The 25,389-nt window shown below is 41.0% G+C and overlaps 1 protein-coding gene across 12 annotated transcripts in view; it reads left to right on the top strand.

Annotated features, from left to right (window-relative positions):
• Positions 1–25,389, top strand: part of GTDC1 (glycosyltransferase like domain containing 1) — a 222,994-nt gene that overhangs the window by 44,530 nt on the left and 153,075 nt on the right. For 11 of the 12 annotated variants that reach the window (XM_083494341.1, XM_083494350.1, XM_083494343.1 and 8 more), the window contains one exon: positions 14,266–14,476. In XM_083494341.1, the coding sequence (XP_083350467.1) occupies positions 14,298–14,476 (179 nt within the window). In that variant the 5' untranslated portion in view covers positions 14,266–14,297. Of the gene's footprint in view, positions 1–14,265; positions 14,482–25,389 lie in introns of those variants that run through there. The other variant, XM_083494342.1, reaches the window with a different exon arrangement.

Raw genomic sequence — 25,389 nt, 5'->3', positions numbered from 1 at the left:
TTTTACTCATAGAGATCTATGAAGAAACCCTTAATTTCAGTTTTCTCAGCACAGGAATCCTTCTTTGGGATTTAAAACCTTACTGCTTTGCTCAAGCATGCTAGTTGTCCAATTATTGTAAAAATGTTTTACACTGAAAGGTATAAATGCATAAAATACAACACATGAGTAACAAAAGTCAGTTTTCTGTAAATACAATATATTTGTGAAACTTCCTGAAGCAGGCCTAGCTTCTCTGCGTTTCTTGAAATAACACCTTGTACCCCTTGCACAAGGTGTGTACCCTTGTACAATCTGTGTTTGTTTAATTTTCTCCAAGGAAATATCACTGACACATTGCGGCCCAATATGCTATTTTCTGCTGGTTTGTCATCACTGCAGATAGAGCTTGTGAAGTACATTGTGTATAGAAAAGCGAAAGGAGTAAGAAAACGTTAAGTTTATCAGTAGGCCTTGTTATTGAGTATTAAGCTTGTTATGTTAGTCTTCACCCTTTGTGTCTGCTTTGTTTTATCTTAAACTTGAATTTTTAAAAAATAAAATGTAAAGGTGTTTTTTATTATTTATAAAAAACCCCTAAAAGTGTCTGTTTTGCCACCTCTTATCTGTGCCTTGATAGCTTCCTTAATCTTCCATTGTGTAAAAGGCTTGCATCCGCATCTGGGCATTTTCGCACATTGCAGAATTCTTCGCCCTGGAATGAACTTGCATGGACTGTAGGGGCTGATTCTTTTGAAAGCAGCAAACATGGGGTAAGATGCTTGGTATGTGTGTGTTTCTGGTTTAGCACATCACAGAGTTGGTCCTAGGAGTCTCTGCATTGAATTGATCTGAGACCTGTGCTGCTGTGTACGAAAGTAGTGCTAGAGGCTTGGTTGTGAATTACTTTGGCCCTGAACAGCATTCTCTACTACTGCTGTTGCCCATTAATACTATTCCTGCAAGGAAGATGGAAGAAGGAGCAACTTCCTTTATATTGAGCTCCAGTAGGGGTGAATTCATAGATGCAACGTTTACCAAGAAGTGTTAGTGATAAGCTTCAATGCCTAAGGGACAAAATCCCTTCTAAAACAAACTTTGGCTTGGAGTTCAGGAACTATTGATCTGCCATACTGATAACTAACCAGAGGCACTTTAGTTCTAGCATCTGCCTTGGTTGGGATTGGTGAGAAGTGTACTAATTTTTCGTAAACTGACCAAGAATGTGAATAGGCACTTGGAGAGCTTTATGAGATGTCAGAAGGTTGGAGGGAGTAGTAAAAACAATGTTACTAAGGCAAAATGATTTTTCCATTCAGTGTATACTGTTCTTCTGTTACTACACTTATTTGCTTTATAGCCAAATAAAAGTACTGTATTTTTGAAAAACAACAACTGCACTAGTAAAACTACCCAAGCTGTGACTGTACACATTACCAGCTTAAAATGAAGCTAGGTCGTTCTTTTTCTCAATTTGGATCAAATCTGGTTTGGGGAAAAACACATCAAAAGTCATTATTTCAGGAACGACAGAATGGATACAAGATAGATTGTGACTACTGTCAGGTTCAAACTGCTTGCCAAACCAGTAGTTGGAGCAATCTGGATGCAGAGTGTACAGAGCATCACTCACAGGAGTGTTTTAGGATGTTTTGGAAGTTACACCTATTAATAGGCAGGCTCCACGTTCTGTGTTAGCTGGTTTCCACACCATCTTCAGAGGTAGCCCCATGCATTGGAGTAGACATATGATCTGTACCCTAGATGATCTAATAAGGCCCTTTACTGCATTCCACCGCTTGCAAAGGCTACATTAGATTTTCTTTTCCATGCAGCCTTCACACTCTGTCTTTCAGTTTTACTCTTTCTAAACCTTTTGATGTTGTATTGTATTACTGCATGACTAATGTTGTTCAATTATATTTTTCTATTTTTACAAACTGCTATGACACTTTGGGGATGAACAGCAAAATAGAAATATTTTAAATAAGTAATAGCATAGATTCATTTATAAGATTCTAATATATGAATTAAATTAAGTAAATTGCAAATTTAATAGGGTATCAGAATGTTTTCGGTTTATGTAAGTTTGCATGTTTATAAATAAGAAGTATATTTGTTGCTAGATTCCTGAAGAATAGTCTCAGCACATAAAAAGAAATAGCCTATAATGCAAAGTATTGTTTCTGATACGTAGTCTTTGTGTCCAGCAATCTTTGTTAATAAATTTCTCCACGCTTAAGGTTTGTTCAAGAAATAATTAGCACAATGCTATCTAGGTTGCTTTTGAAAGCTTGTCAAAATCATTGATTCAATCTTCTCTCTTTAACACGACCAGAAGTATACAGAGAGGGTTTCGTGTAATCTTTTGTCTAATATTTAAGTGATGATATTGCTCAGATCTTAGTTTCTCCTAAACAGGAGACACTATAATGTAGAAACCAGCCTGTGAATTTAAAAGAGTGTCATGTTGGAATTTTTAGTAATATAATTGAATATAGATTTCTAATCTAATCTAGTCTCTTGAATATATACTTTTTTGCTCTGAAAAGTTTATACTGTGATATATATATATATATATATATATATATATATATATATATGGGGTTCTTCATTGCTTGTCTTCTGGATATTTAGGTGCATAGATTGCTTTGATTTTAAAATTAAGTGTACAATTCCAATTTCTATAGAATTTTTGAAAACCAGATAAAATTTGTGTCTTTCAAGATAAGTCTGATGTGCTTAGACACAAGATACCCAACATTCATGATCCTATGTATGCTTACTTGTGTTCAATGTAACTTACTCCCAGGTAAATGTGTACAAGGTTATGCAGAAACTTAGATCCCATTTATATAAACAGAACTGCTTATAAGCGTGTACTGTGTCCACTTGAATTCAGTACGACTGCCTTAGATCATACCATATTTGTATCATTAGTAAACAAAATATTAGCTGGAGCTGGCTAGAACTTAAGATCTAGTGGAAATAATACAGGACATAGTTTTTCCATATGTCCAGGCCTAAATGTCTGAGATTATCAAATAGTAGGCTATTATTACCAGACTGATTCTTTTTCTATAATAGGGAAGTAGCTAATAACATCTCCCCCTGTCATGTTTAAAATATCTCAGAGTGGTTATAGAACTAATAGGTGTGGTAATGGGAGATGTAACACTATTTTTAATCTAACCTCTTTCATCCAGTTAAATCTAATGTGAGCCACTGAGGTCATAGGAATTGATAATCTTGTACTATTAAGAGTTGAAAACAAGATTCTTTGAGATACGAGCATGACCTGAATGAAATGCGGGCAAACATCCCATCAGCATTATAGTCACATGTGGAACCATAAATACCACTTAAATAGTAGTGTTTATTGACAAGTGGTTTCCAAAGCTTTGAAATCAAGCAGGAAGTCTGAATCTTTCTTTTTATTTATTTTTAAAGGTGGTAACTTTGAATTTAGAATCCAAAGTATTTGATATAGATGCTATACAAGCTGAACTGTACATGTTTAAAGCTGTGCTATTTCAGGATGACTGTACTGTCTTGTTTGTCCGTGCTTGCAGAACCACATAGTAGTAACTACTACAAATTCCTTAGTTTAGTGGCTACCTTAAAAGTTTTGGTGAATTAGGACTGCGTACACACCAAACCCGGTTTGAATCTCTGCGATGGGGTGAGCTCACGTTGCTTGGTCCCTGCTCCTGCCAACCTAGCAGTTCAAAAGCACGTTGAAGTGCAAGTAGATAAATAGTTAGCGCTCCGGCGGGAAGGTAAACAGCATTTCCATGCACTGCTCTGGTTCGCCAGAAGCGTCTTATTCATGCTGGCCACATGACCCGGAAGCTGTACGCCAGCTCCCTCGGCCAATAAAGCTAGATGAGTGCCGCAACCCCAGAGTCGGTCATGACTGGACCTAATAGTCAGGGGTCCCTTTAACTTTACCTTTACCTTTACACACCAAACCTATTTGTAGTATCAAAGTGCAGTTTTTCCTGAATCCAGAATTGTTCATGCTTCTCCTCTACATGTTGCTATCAATGAAAGGTAAAGGGACCCCTGACCTTTAGGTCCAGTCATGGCCAACTCTGGGGTTACGGCGCTCATCTCACTTTATTGGCCGAGGGAGCCAGTGTACAGCTTCTGGATCATGTGGCCAGCATGACTAAGCTGCTTCTGGCGAACCAGAGCAGCGCACGGAAACTCCGTGTACCTTCCTGCCGGAACTGTACCTATTTATCTACTTGCACTTTGACATGCTTTCAAACTGCTAGGTTGGCAGGAGCTGGGACCAAGCAATGGGAGCTCACCCCGTTGCGGGGATTCAAACTGCCAACCTTCTGATCGGCAAGCCCTAGGCTCTGTGGCTTAACCCACAGCGCCATCTGCGTCCCCTATCGAGTCTAATTCCTGCCAACTACAAGGGTAGGTGTGGATGCTTAATGTGTTTTCAAAGCCCTCCATCTTGATTAGGTTATCCATGCCTCCCTGCACATGCCTCAGGTGGATGAAGAAGGAAGTGGTGATTGAGATCTCAGTATACGCCCCCCCCCAACATCTTGTGCAGGTGTGCATAAACCCTCAATTACCAGGACTCCCTACATCTGTTTTCATTTGTTCTCAAATGGACATATTGTGGGGTAATGCAGAAAAATCTTTTATTTTTGATATGGAATCAGTTTCTTCAGAAGTGCTTTTCAGGAGGAAAAACAACAACCAATCACAGTACATCTAGATTGTGTGTGTGGCATGTAGAAAAAGAAGAAGAACTCGGTCTCCATTGATTCTAGAATGTAGTGTGATGTGTATGTAGCCTGAGACAGAGAGGGGTTCTGGCAGCTATGGATGTGCCTTGTTTTTGTTTGCTGAGCATGGCTGCTTCAACACCCAGATTGCTCTTGCAATTCTTTGAGCCTGGCTTTTGCTTTTCTGTGATGGCTACTTGCCTTGGGCTGAACTTGTCAACAGAGCTGACATTTAAGGCTTATCTGTACAACTACTTGGAAAATTGTCAGTGTGCATCTGGGACACCTCTGACCCATAATCAATATCCTGGAGACTTTTTCCTAGATCTCTTGACTATTTCTATGGAAATGGCGCTGCTGTGGTCCTTGCTGGCACAGTCTACATTCAGGTCTGATGCGGGAGTATGGTAGTAGCTACCTTTTCCTTTTGGATGTTCCCTCTCTCACCCCTGGTGTTTGAGCTAAAACACTGAACTAAGTGCAGTGCAGATAGACTTAGGTTGGGGATTTTTCCAGTTGAATCCAGAGTTTTCATTAGTGGAATTGCCCTGGAAGGTTGCAGAACACTGGGGGACTGTAGGAAGGGAAATTGAAGAAAACAGTTTATCTTTGTGGTAATAATAATAATAATAATAATAATAATAATAATAATAATAAATTTAATTTATACCCCGCCCTCCCCAGCCAAGGCCGGGCTCAGGGCGGCTAACAAGCAATAATAAAAACAAGTTGAATGAATACAGCTTAAAAACAAGATTAAAATACAACATTGAAACATTGAAACATTAAAACATTAATTATTAGCTTCTAGTAGAACTCAAGGCCTTCTACAGAAAGAAAGTGCATTTCTGTTTTGGGGCATTCTGGATCCAGCATCGAAAAGTGTAAATGGGAAAACTAGAGCTAATTTTTTAAAATGTTGTATATAATATACAGTGTATACATATGTATACCCAGGGAGGGAGAGAGAGATACTTTGGCTTGAAACCATTTTTTTGCTTTCCCATAATTTGAAAACAAGTTTAATTTATGGCATGAAATTATAAAGGCCATTAGTGTCTTTGCATAGTTCAAAAAATTAAAGCAGCTGAGATATGGAGGTTTAAAATGTAGCTACTCTGCATGCACATTAACAACTTTTCTTTAAGGATTTATATCGCCATCGCTTCTGTTTCATGCATAGTGTAATACACAGATTTTATAGCATGTTACTTTTTAAATATGTAAAACTCCAGTAGGAGTCATTATGCCTTGTACTATAAGGTGTCTGTAGATTAATGGTCACTGGGACATTTTTATATTACAACTTTCAATTTCCTGATGTTGCAGTTCAAGTGTGGAGTGTACACGTGTGTGTGTGTGTGTGTGTGTGTGTGTGTGTGTGTGTGTGTTTTCAGATAGAAATGGTTCCTTTAGACCATGGGTAGCCAAACTAAGGCCCGGGGGCCGGATCTGGCCCATTTGCCTTCTAAATCTGGCCAGTGGACAGTCTGGGAATCAGTGTGTTTTTACATGAGTAGAATGTGTCCTTTTTTAAAAAAAATGCATCTCTGGGTTATTTGTGGGGCCTGCCTGGTGTTTTTACATGAATAGAATATGTGGTTTTATTTAAAATGCATCTCTGGGTTATTTGTGGGGCACAGGAATTTGTTCATTTTTACCCCCAAAATATAGTCTGGCCCCCCACAAAGTCTGAGGGACAGTGGACCAGCCCCCTGCTGAAAAAGTTTGCTGACCCCTGCATACAGTATGTTCATGTGAACCATTTTAATTTGGCTTCATTGTGTGCTTTCCATAGTACTGTGAATACGTTATGAAGTAACATATTCACAGGAGCAGATAGGTAGCCGTGTTGGTCTGCCATAGTCAAAATAAAAAAAATTCCTTCCAGTAGCACCTTAAAGACCAACTAAGTTAGTTCTTGGTATGAGCTTTCGTGTGCATGCACACTTCTTCAGATACACACAGTGTATTCTTCAGTGTGTATCTGAAGAAGTGTGCATGCACACGAAAGCTCATACCAAGAACTAACTTAGTTGGTCTTTAAGGTGCTACTGGAAGGATTTTTTTTATATTCACAGGAGTGAGACTGTGGCCGTGTGGCTGGTACAAGGCAAAACTTGCTGCCAATCCACTGGTTCCACTCAAAGACCTGCCCCTGCTGCCACCTCATCCCAGCCTTGTGTAGGAAAGCAGCAGCAACTCTGGCATTGGGATGGGAGCTCTGTGGCTCCACCCCACCCCACCCCACGTTCTGCCACTGGAGAAACTGTGTCTGTCAAATACCTTCCTATGAAAAATGGGGTGAAATCTACCCTGCGCGTGCTTTTCATTGCAGAAACAATACAGAAGCAGACAAGCAATGCAATCCTCCTAATTGATTGTGAGCTGCACAGTAGTATACAGTGTCCCCAAATTTCAGCCACTTAACCATTTACAGTTTTCTTTGGGGGGGGGGGAATGCCAGGGGCAAAAAACAATAATAATCACCCAATATATCTTGATTTTTGCCACTTGGGTACATTTGCTCCAGTTAATGTGTTAACTAAATGAGGGGGAAATGCCCCAGGCAGCAAGCACTTTTTTTAAAAATAAAAATTTTCAAGCAAAAACTGACCCAGAGAAGCAGACAAGTGCACTTGTTTTGGCATATCACATGTTTCTTTATTCTACTATGCTAAGACGCATTGTAAATCACCATGGTGTAGAAAACTACTTTAGAAATATGTATCTTGTCAGGTTTTGTTTTTGTTTTTTGCTTTTCCTGGTAGATTTGGTGTGCGCATAATGTTTATCCATGGTTTAGCAGTCTGTACACAAGCAGGAAAGAGCCCAAATGAAGTGTTGGGTTTCAGCATCCCCCCCAATTCCTGCTGTGTTGTGGCTACTGACCCATCTGAAGACCACTTGTATACTCTAATGATGATGGAGCCTGTGGCCTGTGCAATGCTGCTGCATTATGGGAGTTGTAGTCCAATAACATCTGGAAGACCACAGTCCCCTTGTTGTTTGTCTGCCCTAGCAGGCAGTGGCTTTTCAGGGGTTCAGACGGTGCTTTTGTCCAATTATCTGGAGGTGTCAGGAAGCAAATCTGGGCTGTTTTGCATGCAAAACATATACCACTGAGCATTGGCTCTCCCCCAGTTCTTCTTCAATCCCTCACAGAAGAACATGATGGTCACTCCAGATAATTTCCTCAAATTGTAAAGCCTAAGGTAATGAACTCGAACAGTTATCTGTCGTGTAAGCTGAATTGCTTTTTAAACTGAATTGCAGTTTAAATGTTACTTATATTGTGTCAGTGCGTGGGAAAGTATATATAATAACTGGAACTTGTTTAGAAAAACTGGTAAAAGTTGGTTGTTGGCTGTAATTTGTACATAACTTGACCAGAAAGAAACTTTATCATTTTGTCAAAACAGTGTGATCTCCCCCACCCCCAATTTACTGTACCTACACTACTACAGTCTCCTTTGAACATGTATATAGCTGTTAAAAGTATATGCTCATTATACTTTTATTAGTCATACTTTACCACATTTGTTAAAATGCAGTTGTAGCGTTTATTAGCTGGGGTTTCCAGGAGAAATAACAAGCATGGTTGGTAACTGAAATTATTTTAGTAAACATTTTGGTGGGGTTTCCTTCCCCATGGTTCTGTATTTAAAACTCGGTGAAGAGAGGAAGTGGCATAAAAGCAAGCAAATATCAGGGTAATACCTATTTAACTTTGATTTGGCTGTATGTACACATACACTTTTTGTTTGTGTTTAGATATGTTTGTTCCTCTAAGTAGTGCAATGTGTATGTCAGATCAATGAAAGGTTTGTGGCAGAGAGAGATGTTATGTTTTGTACCTTTTGTTGAGCAAATTTCCCTTGTGTGGGCCTTTAACCATCACTAGAACCATTCCTGAAACTCAATACTTTTGTTTCCTATAACCAAAGAAATTATCTACCTATGGAATATATTAACTGTTGCACCCTGTATTTTTCATGATTGCTAAAATGTTTTGTTGGAAGGACTTCTAAATACAATATGTAACTTACACTGCCCATTAGGTCACCATAGGGGGGCTAACTATGGCTCTGTGATTTGAGCTAGGTTGACATCTGTGAAACCACATTTATTAATGTACATATGAAAGAGTAAGTGCATTTTCTTTAATAAACCCTCAGCAAATTGAATGAGATTTTTTTATTTTGTATGTATGCTTTTTAAAAAAGACAAACCAACCTACAACTGCTATTTATTATTACTTGCATCGCACATGTCATCTGTGAAAGATGAAAACTCTTGCTATTTAATATTTTTTGTAAGTTTCAGAGAAGAGTAGAAATTTAGAGTGATATGCATGAATGCAATGCTTTGGACAAGATAAAGATGGAATACTAAAACAGAGCTTAGCATTAGGTGCCTGAGCCAGCACAAGTCTCGGGCTCATGTTGTCTCCCATCCCAGAATTCTGAATCTGTAAGTGAAAATGCCTCTTGAACCCAAGCTCTAATTTGAAAATACTGGGACTGTCACAGTTGTAGCCTTTATCTTAGAAGGAGTCAAATCCATATTTTTTACTATGGCAGTGTTCACTATACTTGCTGCCTCGGTTACATTTTAGAAACATACTTTAGAAATTCTAAAAATGAACAAGTAATTCTAAAAATGAGCAAGTATTTCTGACACATTTGCTTTAAGACAATCTCTTTAAAGCAGGGGTCAGGAACCTCAGGCCTATGGGCCAAATGTACCCCCTGGTCTCTTTGTTCAGTCCTCTAAGCGCTTCTTAGTCCAGTCCCACATTTTACTGGTTTTTCTGCAAGAATATCATGGGGCACCTTGTCCAAAGCCTTACTGAAATCAAGATACACTATGTCCACAGCATACCCCTGACCCACCAATCTTGTAACTCTATCCAAAAAAGGGAAAGGAAAAGGAAAGGAAAAAAGTGAGCTTCATCTGGCATGACTTGTTTTTGAGAAACCCATGCTGGGTATTGGTAATTACAGTATCCATTTCTAAGTGCTCACAGACCAACCATGTAATTATCTGTTCTAAGACCTTTCTTTGTATTGACCTCAAGCTGACCAGTTACCTGGGTCTTCATCCCCCCCCCCTTTTTTGAAGATTTGGACAGCGTTTGCCTGCCTCCAGTCTGCAGGGTCACCTGTTCTCCAAGAATTCCCAGAGATTATAGACAGAGACTGAGATTACCGTATTTTTCGCCCCATAGGACGCACTTTTCCCCCTCCAAAAATGAAGGGGAAATCTGGGTGCGTCCTATGGGGTGAATGCAGGCTTTCGCTGAAGCTTGGAGAGCGAGAGGGGTCAGTGCGCACCGACCCCTCTCGCTCTCCAGGCTTCAGGAACACATCCGCAGCCTAGGCAGCCCTGCGGGAGTTCCCGCAGGGCTGTCTAGACTGCGGATAGCAGCCTGCTGCCCGGCATGCGGGACGGCCTGAAGCAGAGCCCCCCGCGCACCCGGCAGACATCTGCAGTGTGGGGAGCCCTGCGGGAGTTCCCGCAGGGCTCCCCACGCTGCGGATAGCAGCCTGCTGCCCAGCGTGCGACGCGCGCTGAAGCAGAGCGCCCCTCGCACCGGGCAGACATCGGCCAGCCCCACAAGCTCGGGGGACATCCCGCTGTTCCCCGACCTGGTTTTGGGGGATAAATAAAGGAAAACATTTTTTTCCTTTATTTCCCCCCCCCCAAAAAAAAAAAACTAGGTGCGTCCTATAGGACGGAGCGTCCTATGGGACGAAAAATACGGTACATCCGCAAGCTCCTTTTGTACCCTTGGCTGCAGCTCATCAGGCCCTGGAGATCTGAATTCATGTAAAATAGCTAGGTGTCCCCTTATCCCCTTACCCCACTTTGCTGTTCCAGGACAGAGAAATTCTAGAAATTTCTCATATTGTCTGATAGGTCAAAGTGTGGACAGGTGAGGCTCAAGTTGCTGTACCTTCTCTTCCATAAAGGCAACCAGCTTGAACTTGCTGCAAGTGTAGTTTTGCACATTCTCAGGGAGGAAGACAAGCATGGCACAGGTGTTGCAAGTCACTGCAGCATCTCCCTTGCTGTTCATGTCACATCTGTGGCTCTGTCCTGTTACGCCTCTGGCCTCAGTGTGTGATGTGGTACCTGGAAGGTTTGTTCATGAGGAAACATGGCCTCTGGCTGAGAAAGGGTTCCCCCTCTCTGTTCTAAAGGAAGGACCTTGTACAACAATCATAGGAAGATGGTAATGATGATTTGTTTTAAGATGTCAAATTTAATATACAACCCTGCATAAGTTTATTCTTGCTTACAATAGCTTCAATGCTGGTAGCAGTATAACTGCTGTAAATTTTCTTTAGTTGAATGAAGAATTTTCTGACATGTCGTGCTGTCAGTATAGTTTGTGATAGTTCTGATGTTATCAGTAGCAGAACATTCTGGAAGTCCATCATAAAATACAAATTTTATGGAAACCCAGGCAGATGGGTGGGGTATAAATAATAAGATTATTATTCTTAATATTAGTAGTATTATTACCTGCTTATTTACACAATTATCATAGGCAGAAATGAACACCATGTGCATTCTAGGCATCTGTGAGGTTGCCAGTTGTATTTGACATTTGAAAATCTTTGGTTCCTCAAAAGAGAAACCAGTCAAGGACACCTGGTGGCTCAAAAAGTGAGCCATTAGTGACCTATGAAGTGTCCTTTATGTACTGTTTCCTGGTTCCTCCCTCCACATAGCTCATCTATACCTAATATTTGTATTTTGTCATTTTCTTTTTACTACCTCCACCCCAGTGCTAGCAAAAACTGTTTCCAAGTTTACTGAAAATCTCCATGTTCAAAGCAGTATAAGGCAGGCATTGGGTTGATTTTATCAGGAGACTATTATGTGCAGCATTTATGATTTATTTTTAATTATTCCATTTCTGAGTTGCATTTCCCACTTACCAGGAGTGCCCATACATAATATATAATTGTTCTGGTATAGAACCTAGCTTGCTTTTATTTGGTTCTGTCTCAAAAATGTTGTGTATTTTGACTTTAGCTTAAAAACATATACTGGTCTGGAATAAGCCTTCGCCAACATTTTTTGTCCTGTGCCTATTTAAGTTTTTTTATGTTGGAAAAAGTGTTCATGATCAGAAGCAGATACACTGTTTAAGTACTGGAACAAAAGGTGGAAGTTTTCAAAGAACAGAATGCTGCTGCCTGTATCCTGTTCACGGAGGAGCTGACCTGTATTTGAATATCAAGGTTCTTAGCAATGTACCTTCTTGGGGGCTGGGGTGTGTGTGACTATGATGTAATGCAGAACAGTGAATTTTTCAAGCCGCACAGTGATGCACTCCTGAGAATGGAACCAAGCCATTAGTACATCACGGAGAATTACTGATTCCAAAGAGACACCCTTGAGAGAGGAAGTACTGTAATGAGAAAGCAGCAATGTTGTTCTAATATTTGTTGTTTCCTTTGAAATGGCTAAAATACCTGAAATGATTTATACCTAATTGAGCTTTGCATTCCATCTGATAGGGTAAATGTTCTCAGGCCATTTATCATCGGTGGCTTTTCAAGATCTCCTAGGAGTACATGGTGTATATTTACCTTAACTTGGCTAGGTCAAGGGAAATAGCTTTTTTTTAAAAGAAAACAAAACAAAACAAAACACCAAAGCAAAACAAGAATAATACATGATACCGTATGAGATTGTAGGAAAACTAGAAACGCAGTGCTGGCATGATTTACATACTTTCATCCTGCCACCCTTGTTGCTATACTAATATGTCACATAACTAGTTAAAATGTGTGGATTAATACTACTACAACTAATAATAATATACAATATTAATTTGTACAAGTTTTAATTGCTCCTGAGAATGGGTGTGGCTTGGTGGTGGGGTGAGAAAATGTATTTTGATCCAGTTCTGCTGTTAATTGTGTCTGGGATTGAAAGAAATGTGGATCTCATCCTTAATGCCCATGGGGAACTTGCACTTACGTTCTCAAATGACAGCCCTATACTGCATGTAAGAACTGAAATCGGGGAAACTTTCTAAATCAGTTTGTGATGTGGCATGGTACAGTGTGGTGGTCTGCTGTTCAAAAAGCATGTATCGGGGTCAAGGCTAGCCTAGGATATTTTGCCACTTGTCCTGTACCCTGCTATATTTATATCCTACCTTTCCTCCAGGGAGATCAAGGTGGCGCACATCATTCTTTCCCTGCTATGTTTTATCCACACAACAACTCTTTGAGAAAGGTTAGGTGGAGAGTGAGTGGCCCAGGACTACCTAGCAGGCTTCGTGGCACAATTGGGATCTGAATCTAGGTCTCTCCAGACCTAATTCAACATCATCATTGGCATCATAATTTTCTTTAGTGTTTGGAGCGCAGGTAGGGAACCTGTTCCTCTCTAGATGTTGTTGGACTGCAACTCCCATGATCCTTGACCACTGGTTACACTGGCTGGGGCTGATGGGAGTTGGCTCTCTTAGCTTCTTGTCAATCAGATTAAGGTATGATCTGCTGCCTGGAAAGAGTCAATGATGCGTCATATACCCATTCTGCACAGGGCAGCATGTCCTCCTCTTTGGAAAAGGAGAGAGTAATTCTGAATTAAAACAGCAAGGGAAAGTGCATGGACTACACAAAAATCATAATCAAAATACACACACTATCATTTTTCCACTTAGCAGCATCCAAACATTGTCTCTAGCTTTTGAGCCTTTTTAGCACTTGTCACAGACTATTCTGCTTTCTCTTTTTTAGAGGGGGGGGGGTGTTGTGTTGTGTTTGTTTGTTTGTTTCTGCCTTGGTTTTGTATGTCAGCTGCCCTGTGGCTGAGAGTGTGAACAACCTTCTTAAAGTGTACAATATTGTTCTGTTCCAGCTAGTTTGATGTAATAATGTATTTTGCATCTCCTCTAGGGGCTGAAAATGTCACTTAGTTCTGCTCCCAGCCTTCTGTAGCTTTAAGTGTAGATGTCCTTGGGGTTGAAGACTCAGCCTGGGTTTCCTTGGGCTGCCCCTAGTCAGATTTCTTTTAGTCATCTTTCCATATTGCCTTTAGTATGAAAGATTATTTTGGTTGAACTGTGCTTGAAATGTCTTCCAGTTTTTACGTACCATCAGTCACAGGGCAATCTGTATTAGAAAACAAATGTGCGATATTTTGTAGAAACAGCAAGCACCAACTTAAAAATAAATGTATATTTTAAAGTAATCTGCTAAGTTAAAAGCCTAAACATTTTCAAGCACATGCATGTATGACTGAACTGTTAATTGTAACCTAAATTTTAATGGAATGCGACTTTGATTAATAGATACTCTCCTTTTTCCATGCTTGCAATTTTAATTAGTCTTTTTTAAGTTAAACTTATTAATGAAACAAAAAGATTGAATCCCTTTAAAATTGAGCTCACTGGCTGAGCTCTTGTAATGTGGTTCCGCTTTTATCATGATCCTATATGACACATTTTTAAATGAAATAATTATAATGTAGGCTTTATTAATATGGGGTGTTTTTTTTGTAGAATCCTGGGCAACTTTGGAAACGTATAGGAGAATGAGCGTTTTGCTGATTGAAGCTTTTTATGGAGGTTCACACAGGCAGCTAGTGGATCTCCTACAAGAAGAAATAGAAGACTGTGTCCTATTTACTCTCCCTGCAAAGAAATGGCATTGGAGAGCAAGGACTGCAGCACTCTACTTCATGCAAGCTGTCCCAGCCAGCATGGACTACAGGTAAGGTGAGCTATGGATACCCTTGTAACTCCAGATCTTGAATTTCCGTATTTACTCATATACAGTTCAGCAACCTTTCTGTGGAACTGAGATCACCTAAGGTAGGTGCCTTAGATACATGAGAACGTTTCCACTTTAAATCCCAGGCATTTCCAGTTGCTCAGAGCCAACTGTGTTCTACAGACGGTGATGTGAGAGAACAAATGCCCTTGTGAGTGGTCATGTGCCATGATAAAACCGGTGCCACCATGCCGTAAAGACATAGCTCTGCATATAATTATGTACACATGGGGTGAGATCCAAAAAGCTACTTTTAAGGATGTCTGGTGGTGTGGGATTTAAAAACAAAACAAAACTCTGCACAGTCAAGTCTCATGCTCATATCACATTGTACTCTTGAACAGGTAGGTGAGTTGCTTTCCAGAAACACACACACCAAACATTCTGCATGTCCAAGGCATCTAACTGCTTGGTTCTTTGGACACTGGCTCTACGTGTATTCTGCCTAGCGACAGACAAGGATCAAAGAGCACCCCCGGACTGCGTAACTGCTTGTCCAGAGAAAGTGCAACCCTGTCCAGATTAGGCAATGGGCTTGTCTCCTGGGTACAGGGACCACTCGCTTATCCCTCTTCCAATGAGAAGTTTTATTCTGACAGAATGCTGTGAGGTGGGCTAGGTTTCGAATGAATGACTTCCATAAAGTTCAACAATTAGCGAGGTCTTTTCAGTTCAAAACTAGCATTCTCTCTGCAACACAACACTGGCTTTGGGCAGTCTTGTAGGTAGCACAGGAAGCCTTTTAGAAAACTGGAAAATTGTTTCTTGTTCATTGGGAACACACTCACCAAGCAAGCTAATAAATAATCATGGTTTTCAATCCTGAATTTATTTGGCTTTTCTAAGCCCCTAATAAGGGGCAAAAAAATTAAATATGTAAGGATGGACTCTTTCTCAATTGTCTTTCCTCACACTTGGATTTGTTTATTTTCCAGATAATTCCCACAACTAAGGGATAAGTATGGTTTCAATAGATTGACAGCATTTGGTGGGATTGGTTTTTCAGACCCAAACTTCCCCGGTGGACTTAACCAGCTCCATGAGCTGCGTCGTGGGAATCTAAGTTTAATTTTATGCCATGTTAATAATAATAATTTATTATTTGGTTTCCCCAGCCACTCTGGGCGGCTCCCATAGAAACCAAAAAACACTAAAATATCATACATTAAAAACTTCCCTGAACAGGGCTGCCTTAAGATGTCTTCTGAATGTCAGGTAGTTTATCGTTTTGACATCTGATGGGAGGGCGTTCCACAGGGCGGGCGCCACTACTGAGAAGGCCCTCTGCCTGGTTCCCTGTAGCTTTGCTTCTTGCAATGAGGGAACCGCCAGAAGGCCCTCGGCGCTGGACCTCAGTGTCCGGGCAGAACGATGGGGGTGGAGACGCTCCTTCAGGTATACTGGGCCGAGGCCGTTTAGGGCTTTAAAGGCCAACACAAGCACTTTGAATTGTGCTCAGAAACGTACTGGGAGCCAATGTAGGTCTTTCAAGACTGGTGTTATGTGGTCTCGGCGGCCACCCCCAGTCACTAGCTTAGCTGCCGCATTCTGGATTAGTTGTAGTTTCTGAGTCACCTTCAAAGGTAGCCCCACGAAGAGCGCATTGCAGTAGTCCTAGCGGGAGATAACTAGAGCATGCACCACTCTGTCGAGACAGTCCGCGGGCAGGTAGGGTCTCAGCCTGCGTACCAGGTGGAGTTGGTAGACAGCTGCCCTGGATACAGAATTGACCTGCGCCTCCATGGACAGCTGTGAGTCCAAAATGACTCCCAGGCTGCACACCTGGTCCTTCAGGGGCACAGTTACCCTATTCAGGACCAGGGAGTCCTCCACACCAGCCCGCCCCCTGTCTCCCAAAAACAGTACTTCTGTCTTGTCAGGATTCAACTTCAATCCATTAGCTGCCATCCATCCTCCAACCGCCTCCAGGCACTCACACAGGACCTTCACCGCCTTCACTGGTTCTGATTTGAAAGAGAGGTAGAGCTGGGTATCATCTGCATATTGATGGACACCCAGTCCAAACCTCCTGATGATCTCTGCCAGCGGCTTCATATAGATGTTAAAAAGCATGGGGGAGAGGACGGAACCCTGAGGCACCCCACAAGTGAGGGCCCAGGGGTCTGAACACTCATCCCCCACCACCACTTTCTGAACACGGCCCAGGAGGAAGGAGCGAAACCACTGTATAACAGTGCCCCCAGCTCCCAACCCCTCTAGACGGTCCAGAAGGATGTTATGGTCGATTGTATCAAAGGCCGCTGAGAGATCCAGCAGAACTAGGAAACAACTCTCACCTTTGTCCCTAGCTCGCCGAAGATCATCAACCAGTGCTACCAAGGCAGTTTCAGTCCCATGATGAGGCCTGAACCCCGATTGGAAGGGATCCAAATGGTCCGCATCCTCCAGGCGTGCCTGGAGTTGTTCAGCAACCACGCGCTCAATCATCTTGCCCAAGAATGGAAGATTTGGGACTGGGCGATAGTTGGCCATACTGGCCGGGTCTAAAGATGGTTTTTTAAGAAGCGGTTTAATGACCGCCTCTTTCAGCGGATCTGGGAATGTTTCCTCACAGAGGGAAGCATTCACCACCCCGCAGAGCCCATCGCCCAGCCCTTCCTGGCTTGCTTTTATTAGCCAGGATGGGCAAGGATCAAGGAGACAGGTGGTTGGTTTCACGCGTCCAAGCAGCCTGTCCACATCCTCGGGGTATGTTGAAGTATTTGCTGTGCATTTTGACTATGTGGAGTAAGTCCATTTTTTAGCATTTAAAATAAAGCCCTTTAAATATATTTTATTTTCTCTCTGGCTTTTCCTTGGCTGTTCTCTGCTTCTTTTACTGCATCTAAGCTGCCAGTCTGGAACAACTTTTCAGAGGGGGGAAAAATTGTTCTGCCTGAGGTGGTTGAATGTGGGTTTTGCTTTGCTCGACTTCGAAACAATCCTATTTTGTGGGAGTATGTATGACAAACTATTATGTAAATTTTTTTCTACATCACAACCACATCCTCCAACGCATTGCAATGTTATCTCAGCTCCTTCAAGGTCAGCAGCCCAAGCTGTCCAGCGCTCGCTGTATTAAGCTAATCAGACATAACTCATAGCCATACACTTCATTAGTTTAACGTACAGTTACATTGACCTGAGATAACTGAATTCCAATTTGTCAAATAACCTACATTTTAACAGAAAGTACTAGAAGCTTAAAAACTGATTCAAAGTTAGCAAATCTGTCATGTACTTATGTGCAATGTAACCTTCATAAACACCAACTAAATCTACGCTTAACCAATACAGCATAATGAGGAGGTGATGGCCCTGCTGTTGCTATTGGTATCTGATCACAGAGAAAATAATTCAGAGAGTTTTATATAGGTGCAGGTTCAATAGGAATGTACGGTGCTGGTAATCCAGCCAAAATTAAGCAGTTGAAAGTCCCATTGATTTCAGTGGGAGAATGAAGCATATGCTGTTAATATTAATATCCTAGCGCTACTACTAATGTCGAGGGTGTCAAGGAGGGCATTGGTAGCAATTGATTAAAAACTAAATTGCACTCTGCACTCAGTTTTGGGGTTGCTTCTGACAGCAGCCTTAACTTGTGTCATAATGCCATGTGTTTTACTCTGCTGTTACCAATGGCAGATTTCCCTTCTCTCACGCCTATGCTATGTGCATGGGGTGGTGCCAGGGATGGTTGTGACATTGGGGCAGGGCCAGCAGCACAGTTCCACATCCCTTTCTATGCATGGAGTTCTGTTCATGCATATGACACATGCATGGGACACCTCTATGTTTCTTCTGTACTCTTCCATGCATTAAAAAGTCAGTGTAAGTTCTTCCCATCTATTGCAAGAGCTTTTTATCCTTGCAGAGCCCAAAGAGTTCCGCTATAGAGTCTTCCTGATTTTTCCTTCCATGCAATAGAAATGAAGCAATCAGAAAAGTAAATTTACCAGTCTTTCCCCCCGCCTGCTTCATCATGGCACCTGTCTGTAGACAAAGGAAATAAGAGGAGGAAGGAAGCAATGAAAGTAGGAGCTGGGGTTTTATGCCATTAGTGACACTGGGCAATTAAGACTAGCTGAAATTAAGTGGTTAATAATTTGACAGCGGAAGAATGGGGGATTTTCAGATGTTGGTAGAGAAATTGCGGTGTACAAAGTCCTTATTCCAAAGGGAACTCCTACATTTTAGTTGGGTCTCATGAATGAGCTAGAATGGATTATGATCATCCATAGCTAATGCCAAGGCTTTTTGCAAACAGAAGGAGTGTTATGGGTTAGGGTAATGATGAAAAATAGATACTGCAGTTTCTTTTAATATACAGCCATGTGTCCTGATTATCTGAAAATAAGCTGAACCTATGAATAATATAGAAATAAAATAAATACAAGACACTTTTAAGAGGATAAACTATACTAATTAAAAATCATAAATGTAGAAATACTGAATCATAACATGCAATTTCATTATACTATAGTGCTAGCAATGTAAATACCAATATATATAAAACAAGGCGCACATAATGCATTTGAATAAAACAAAACAATTCTTCAGATTCTCTAAAAACCTAAAATGGAGGAAGCAAATATGCTGGAAAAGAAAACCACAAAGCTTTTATTTTCTTATTAGGGCAGGTTTTTGAAAAATCAGCAAAACCTTTATGCATTAGTGATGACTATAAATCTACAAGTGCTCTGAGTAGCATGATCAGAATACTATTACTGCTTTTGTTAATCAGCAAGTGATATATACATTTTTCACATGGTTGTTGGTGTCATTATGTTCAGAGTCCTGCTCTGCCATGTAACAGAAGGATCTCATCAGTTTGCAGTCGTCTCCGTGTGTTTATATATTTTGATGCTAATATGAATCAGTGGGCACTGGCTCTAGAACTTAATAAGGCAATATTATTAACTAATATTTCTCCATCCAGAATGAATTATGCTGAGAAAGGAAACCTGGAGAAGTCACCCTTGGCTGTTATGACAAAACTTAAAAGATAGGCCGAGCATTTTGAGTGAATACGGAAAACCATTTACCAAGTGGTAATTTATTGTGGTCTACATGTAACCTAGCTGTGCAGCCCTCACTCCACTTACAGCCTTCCTATGTCAAGTGAGATTGTCCATGTCTAAAATATTAGGAAGTAGAGGGACCCATGGGCAGACTGTTTACATTGACAGTCCCATTTTGATCAGTCTCTTCATCTGTTTGGCTTCCTTCAATTGATTTACACTGAATGCCAGTCAGGGCTGGTCCTCTGCCCCCACTTAATTTTGAGTAATTGTGACATGCTTAATTGTGAAATGTTTAAAGTTGTGCCATATATATATATATCACATACATACAAAACAAGCAGAATAACAAAACTTTTCAAGGGAAATGTGTAGGGGGTTACATGGATTTTTTTTTAAAACAACTTGTCACTTTTTAACTGAAAAGCTACCATCTGCCAACATTTTAATCACAAGCAAAGCTTATTAATGCAAAGTGAATGTTTATGATCATATTGATGTCTTCCTGAATAATTTTCAGGTAGGCTCTTTGGTTATATTATTAATTGTTTTACTTTTTTCTGTCAAGTTTCTTCCTTTCTCCTTATCTGAGAACTGCTTTGAATTATTGAACCTGCTTCTTGAACCTATAGCCGTGACACCTGGAGAGTGGCTTCTGCTCCAGCCTGATTGTAGTTCTAGAATCATTCATTTTTTCCTCCCATTTAATTATCATGCAAGAGGGAGAGTTTGGGAAAAGCCCAGTAGGTCCGCAGTGTATTGCTGACTGAAGGTCTTTCCACATCAAGGAGCCAAGCACATGGGCTGCAGGGGCAGATACCTGCAGAAAGGGGCAACTAGTAATGGAGGGGGGCAACAAGTGAATAGGCCCTGTGGGGGGGGGGCAAATGAGCCAAGTTTAACCCCAATACATTGCCCATCTCATGAAATAAAATTGGTGCTGGGTTTTCAAGAGATGGTAGGGCATCTGTTGGTATCCCCACTCTCTTACTCCCAGGCAGTGCCCCTGTCTAAGCTAGTGGAGATTATATTGGTATGGGAGGCCTCCATAGTACATGTGGACATCAACGCTGAGCCCCTTGCATTTGTGTTGCTTAGGAATATGTGAACTGCCACTCAAGGAACACCGGGTTGTATCCAGCTATATCATACTCGACCCATCCTCATTTAAATCAACTTATTTCAGTGGGTCTACTCACTGTATGACTTGGTTAGATATCATCCTTTATAGGTAAATCTGATACATGTATACTAAGAGGTAAGTGCCATTGAATTCAGTGAAACTTGCTCCCAGGGAAGTGGGAATAGGATTTCAACCTTAGTGTAGTTTTTGTCATGGATAGATACTAGAATCATAGAACTGTAGAGTTGGAAGGGACCATGATTGTAATCTGATCAGCACCCGATAAAGTTTGTTTGGTGTAGGAGAACATCAGGAAGCAAAAGATCATTCACTTTTGGCAATCAGTTTTCTCTTTCTTTAATTTTTAGATACTATGTTAGTCAGAGTTCAAAAAAGAAGATTAAAATTCTCTTCCCATGCCCAAGCTGCCACTTAGAACTATTGGGGATTTTTCTTCTTTATTTTCCAGTGATACTCATAATTGCTGGCCCACTTCCAATCCAAATTGATCCAAAGGGCGCTGTTTTATCAACAGTTCTTAGGTTCATATCTGGTAATCTACACTGCCCCACAAGTTCCATTTACTGAGATGGGCTGTGAGAGTGTGCCATTATACCAGTCCTTGCTGTTTGGACTGCTTATTTGCTGGGACAGTGGCTTGTATGACTGTGTCATTAGAAACTACAGCCCAATTAATATATTACTACTGCTTGGATGGCACTTGAAAGCAACTTCCAAGTGACTGGGGCACATGTCATAGCACTAACAATCTTCAGTGTTACTCACAGGTCTCTCGATTTGCATGGTTACTTCTCATGCCAATAGCAGTGACCCTACTAAGTGATGGGAAGGAATCGACCAACTTGTTTGAAGACTGCTGTGCGTGTGTGTGTCTTGTTAGACTGCCATGTGTTATCAGATTGAAAACTCAAATTAAAAACGGAGGGGGGAGTGGGAAGTTTAAGAATGTATGTGAACATGACCTTCAGAAAGGGGTCAAAATGAGACCCTGGGCTTTGGAAACAAAACTTTCCAGTATGTAAAATGTACAGTGAAGGAATCCTATTCAATTTAAAGATGTCCTAGGAGGTTGAGGTGAGCCGCCTTTTATCTAATTTCATTTTGTTTTCCAGAAGATACTGATAGTTTTGGGGATGGGGGGGTGGGAACAGTGTTTTACATTTAAGTAACACTATTTCAACAAACACTGTTTGTGCAGAAAACTATTGCACTGAAAGCACCACGTAGCCATAAAGCCTTTCTTCCCTGATTGTGCAGCGTATTATATATGTTTCTTATTTTTCAGAACAGCAAACCCAGACCTAAGCTCCATATCTAAAATTTGCCTCTGGTCTTAGTATCATGTTAGATATTTCAACAAATAATCCATGTTCTGACTGCACACCTCAGTGCTGTCTTAGTTTGTTTGGTGCCTTTTACAGCCATCAGGGTTTTTTCGCATATAGCTCCATCAGTTAAAATAATGGCTTTTCTCCCTGTGTAAAAGTGTAATAAGCATACCGTTTGTCTTTTAAAATACAATTGTCAAATTTTAAGGGGTAAATATATTTTGAGTATTTACCCTGGAGCTCTTTAAGGGCTGGAATCTGTTAGAAATAAGACCTTTTATCCAAATGAACAGTTACCTGAGGGCGAGTATAAAATGCAATGCAGTTTTTTCCCCTTATTACAAAAAAATGCTACAAGAACTATTAAAAGCACACACTTTCAGTTCTACTGTAACATTTAACCCTTTGGTGTGTGTACTTATACATGCACGGCTGTGTGTGCACATGCAGAAATACACACACACGTGCGTCTTTGTGAAATTATTGAGGAAAATATCTAAAAAGACAGAAATTCTGGAAGTTGGTCCTTTAGCAGCATCTCGTTGTTATGATTGCCACTTCCCCCATGATCCAGTGAAGAAGAGGAGGAGTTTGGATTTGATATCCCACTTTATCACTACCCTAAGGAGTCTCAAAGCGGCTAACAATCTCCTTTCCCTTCCTCCCCCACAACAAACACTCTGTGAGGTGAGTGAGGCTGAGAGACTTCAGAGAAGTGTGACTAGCCCAAGGTCACCCAGCAGCTGCATGTGGAGGAGCGGAGACGCGAACCCGGTTCACCAGATAATGAGTCTACCACTCTTAACCACTACACCACACTGGCTCTCCTCAGCCGGTTTGGGAACCATGTCCACAAAAAGGTGTTATGTGTATGCTTTCCAAGATTGAATCTCGGCATAGAGTTGCTGCATGTATAGGTCCCAACACTAAATTGGGAACTGGAGCACAAAGTGTTTCTAGTGGTGCATTCCACTAAGGGAGTTGGGGACTGGATCCAAGTCCACCTATCATCATGGGAGATGGAAAAGGATTAGATTCAGGCTGCCTCACACTTTTCCTGAAAATAATCATTCTTTCCAAAAGTGAAAGTACCAATGAAGATATTTTAGGTGCACACAACTCATTGGGGTTTTTTTTTTGGGGGGGGAGGCTTGTGCAAATTCCTTTTTATGGACCTTAGCTTCACTAGCATGGATTTAGGGACCTTAGCTTTACTAGATTTTCTTACGGACCTGAGCTTTTATTTCTAGCATGACTTTTTTGAACTGGGGCTGGGAACAGCATTTCTAAACAAATATTCTGTCAGAGGCACACTTAGAGATGGGGATGCCCTGCTTTCCAATTTGGAAACTTACTCTGGAGTTAGCACTGGAGAGTTATTAGGCTTTTATCCCTGGGGGATGGGTGGGATGCAAATCCCAGAATTCTGCTGAGTATTTGGAGATTGGAAATGCTAACACCTAAGATCATGTCAGTATCAGACCTCAGTATCTTCAACTTAAATGTGTTGGTTGAAAAGGAAAACATGAGTGTGGAACATGTTACTTTTTCATGAGGTGCTCATGAGGCATGGGACTCGCAGGAGCATTTGAGAACTATAACAAGAAGCAAAGAAATTGCCATTGTAAGTTCCTTGTACATGTCAAAAGAACAAATTTTGTTGTTCTTGTTTGTCAGACGTTTGAGGTTGTGCATACCAGTTTTGGGATTGGGCAGATAAATATGACCAGAATGGATGTTATCTGCTGTGATAATGTGGCAGTTGAATCCTTGGTTTTCCCTGTGTTAAAAGTGCAAACCCGTGAACTTTGCATCCTTAACTCTTGGGCCTCTGGAAGTCATGGGACAAGGAGCAAATGAGAATTCTCAGAAAAAGAAGAAAAATGAACAGTTAATAGACATCTGTGGCAAAACCTTGGGATCGTAAGGGCTGAAAATGGTTTATTGCAATTGTATTGGGGCAAGGTGTTCTGAAATTTGCACAGCTGTGATCTGTGCAATGTAGTACAGGAACAGGAATGTAAGCAGACTTCTGAGATTCTTGGTTTCAATTTATTTTTCTTTTAAGCTAAGGGCCTCAAAGTCAGAAAGTCAATCTGTAGAGATTCCATTGGTTACCAAACAGAAGTTCAAAGTTTGATGCACTCTGTTTTCCCAACCTGTGGTTACCTCAGCTCTTTCCCTGCCCACCCACTGTCAACAATGACCAGCTTTGAACTCATAACCTTGACTTTGTAAGTTAAGGACTCTTTCCTGCTGAGCCACTTTCAAGCAGAGACCATATTATCTGAAGAGGCCTCCCAGCCTGAGTGCTATGATTGGTTCCAGGTCAGCCCGGGGCCTTCCTGAGAATTGAGCAACCTTGCTGCACCCTCTTGCCTCTAGTCTTCTGACCCAGCCAGTCTCCTGCTGCCTGTCTTCCAAACTTGTTCTTCATATTTTCTTTCTACCTTAACTTTCCCTCTAGTTATATTACAGCTTTCAATCCCTGTTGTTGTATCTGCTACTACATATTGCCACATGCTTGGCTTAACTCTTGGAATAATTTCCTAAGCTGTACCCCTTCAGGGCCTCCCCTGTAGCTGCCTCTAATTCGCCACATTTTTCTTGCAAGGATCTCTTAACTGGTTGGGAGACTAGAACACATAGGATAGACAACGTAGGATGAATTTGACTTAAGAACAGGTTAGAGCTTATAACACAGCCTACTCCATAGTGCTAATGGCAGCAAAGAAACTAATACTTCTCTGACACTATAAAACTTCCCAGAGTGCTGTTCTGGGTGGTTTGAGGCATCTTGCAGCTTTGGCCCTCATTGTACCACATAGGCCTAGCACACTGAGCAACCATGGACATAAATAACATCAAAGATACTCGTCTGCATTTTTTAAAACTACCGCTCTTCTAAGACCCAAAAGAAGGAGCGTTGCAGTTTTACCCGTCCAGAAGACCAGTACTTGTTACTGATAAACAACATTGTATTTCCTGCTTCTTGATACATACTATGTATAGTATACACCACATCAAGATCTACCAAATAAGTTAGGAGTCTGTCTTTCTTTCTTTTTTTAAAAAAAGACTACATCAATACCCCAATAAATTAAGAACCAGTGTTGCAGGCAGTTGTTTGCATTTTGTCACTGTCACACTGTTAATGGTCTCCATCACCGGAGAGCTTGTCACTTACTGCTAAGTCTAGATCTTTCATCAGTTTTTATGCAGTTCACGGCACTGAACGCCAGTTCACAGTTTGCAGTTAGATACAGGCAATAACAGACGTGAGTTTGTTCAACAAAGGAAATATTTCTGGCTGGGAAACCACATTCTTGCACAAAGCTGCAAATGGAAGATTCTTTGCAA

Source organism: Podarcis liolepis (assembly GCF_965112155.1).
Source record: "Podarcis liolepis genome assembly, chromosome: 1".
Taxonomy (NCBI): domain Eukaryota; kingdom Metazoa; phylum Chordata; class Lepidosauria; order Squamata; family Lacertidae; genus Podarcis; species Podarcis liolepis.
Note: the sequence above shows the minus strand (reverse complement) of the source record. Positions and strands in the feature narration are given on the sequence as shown.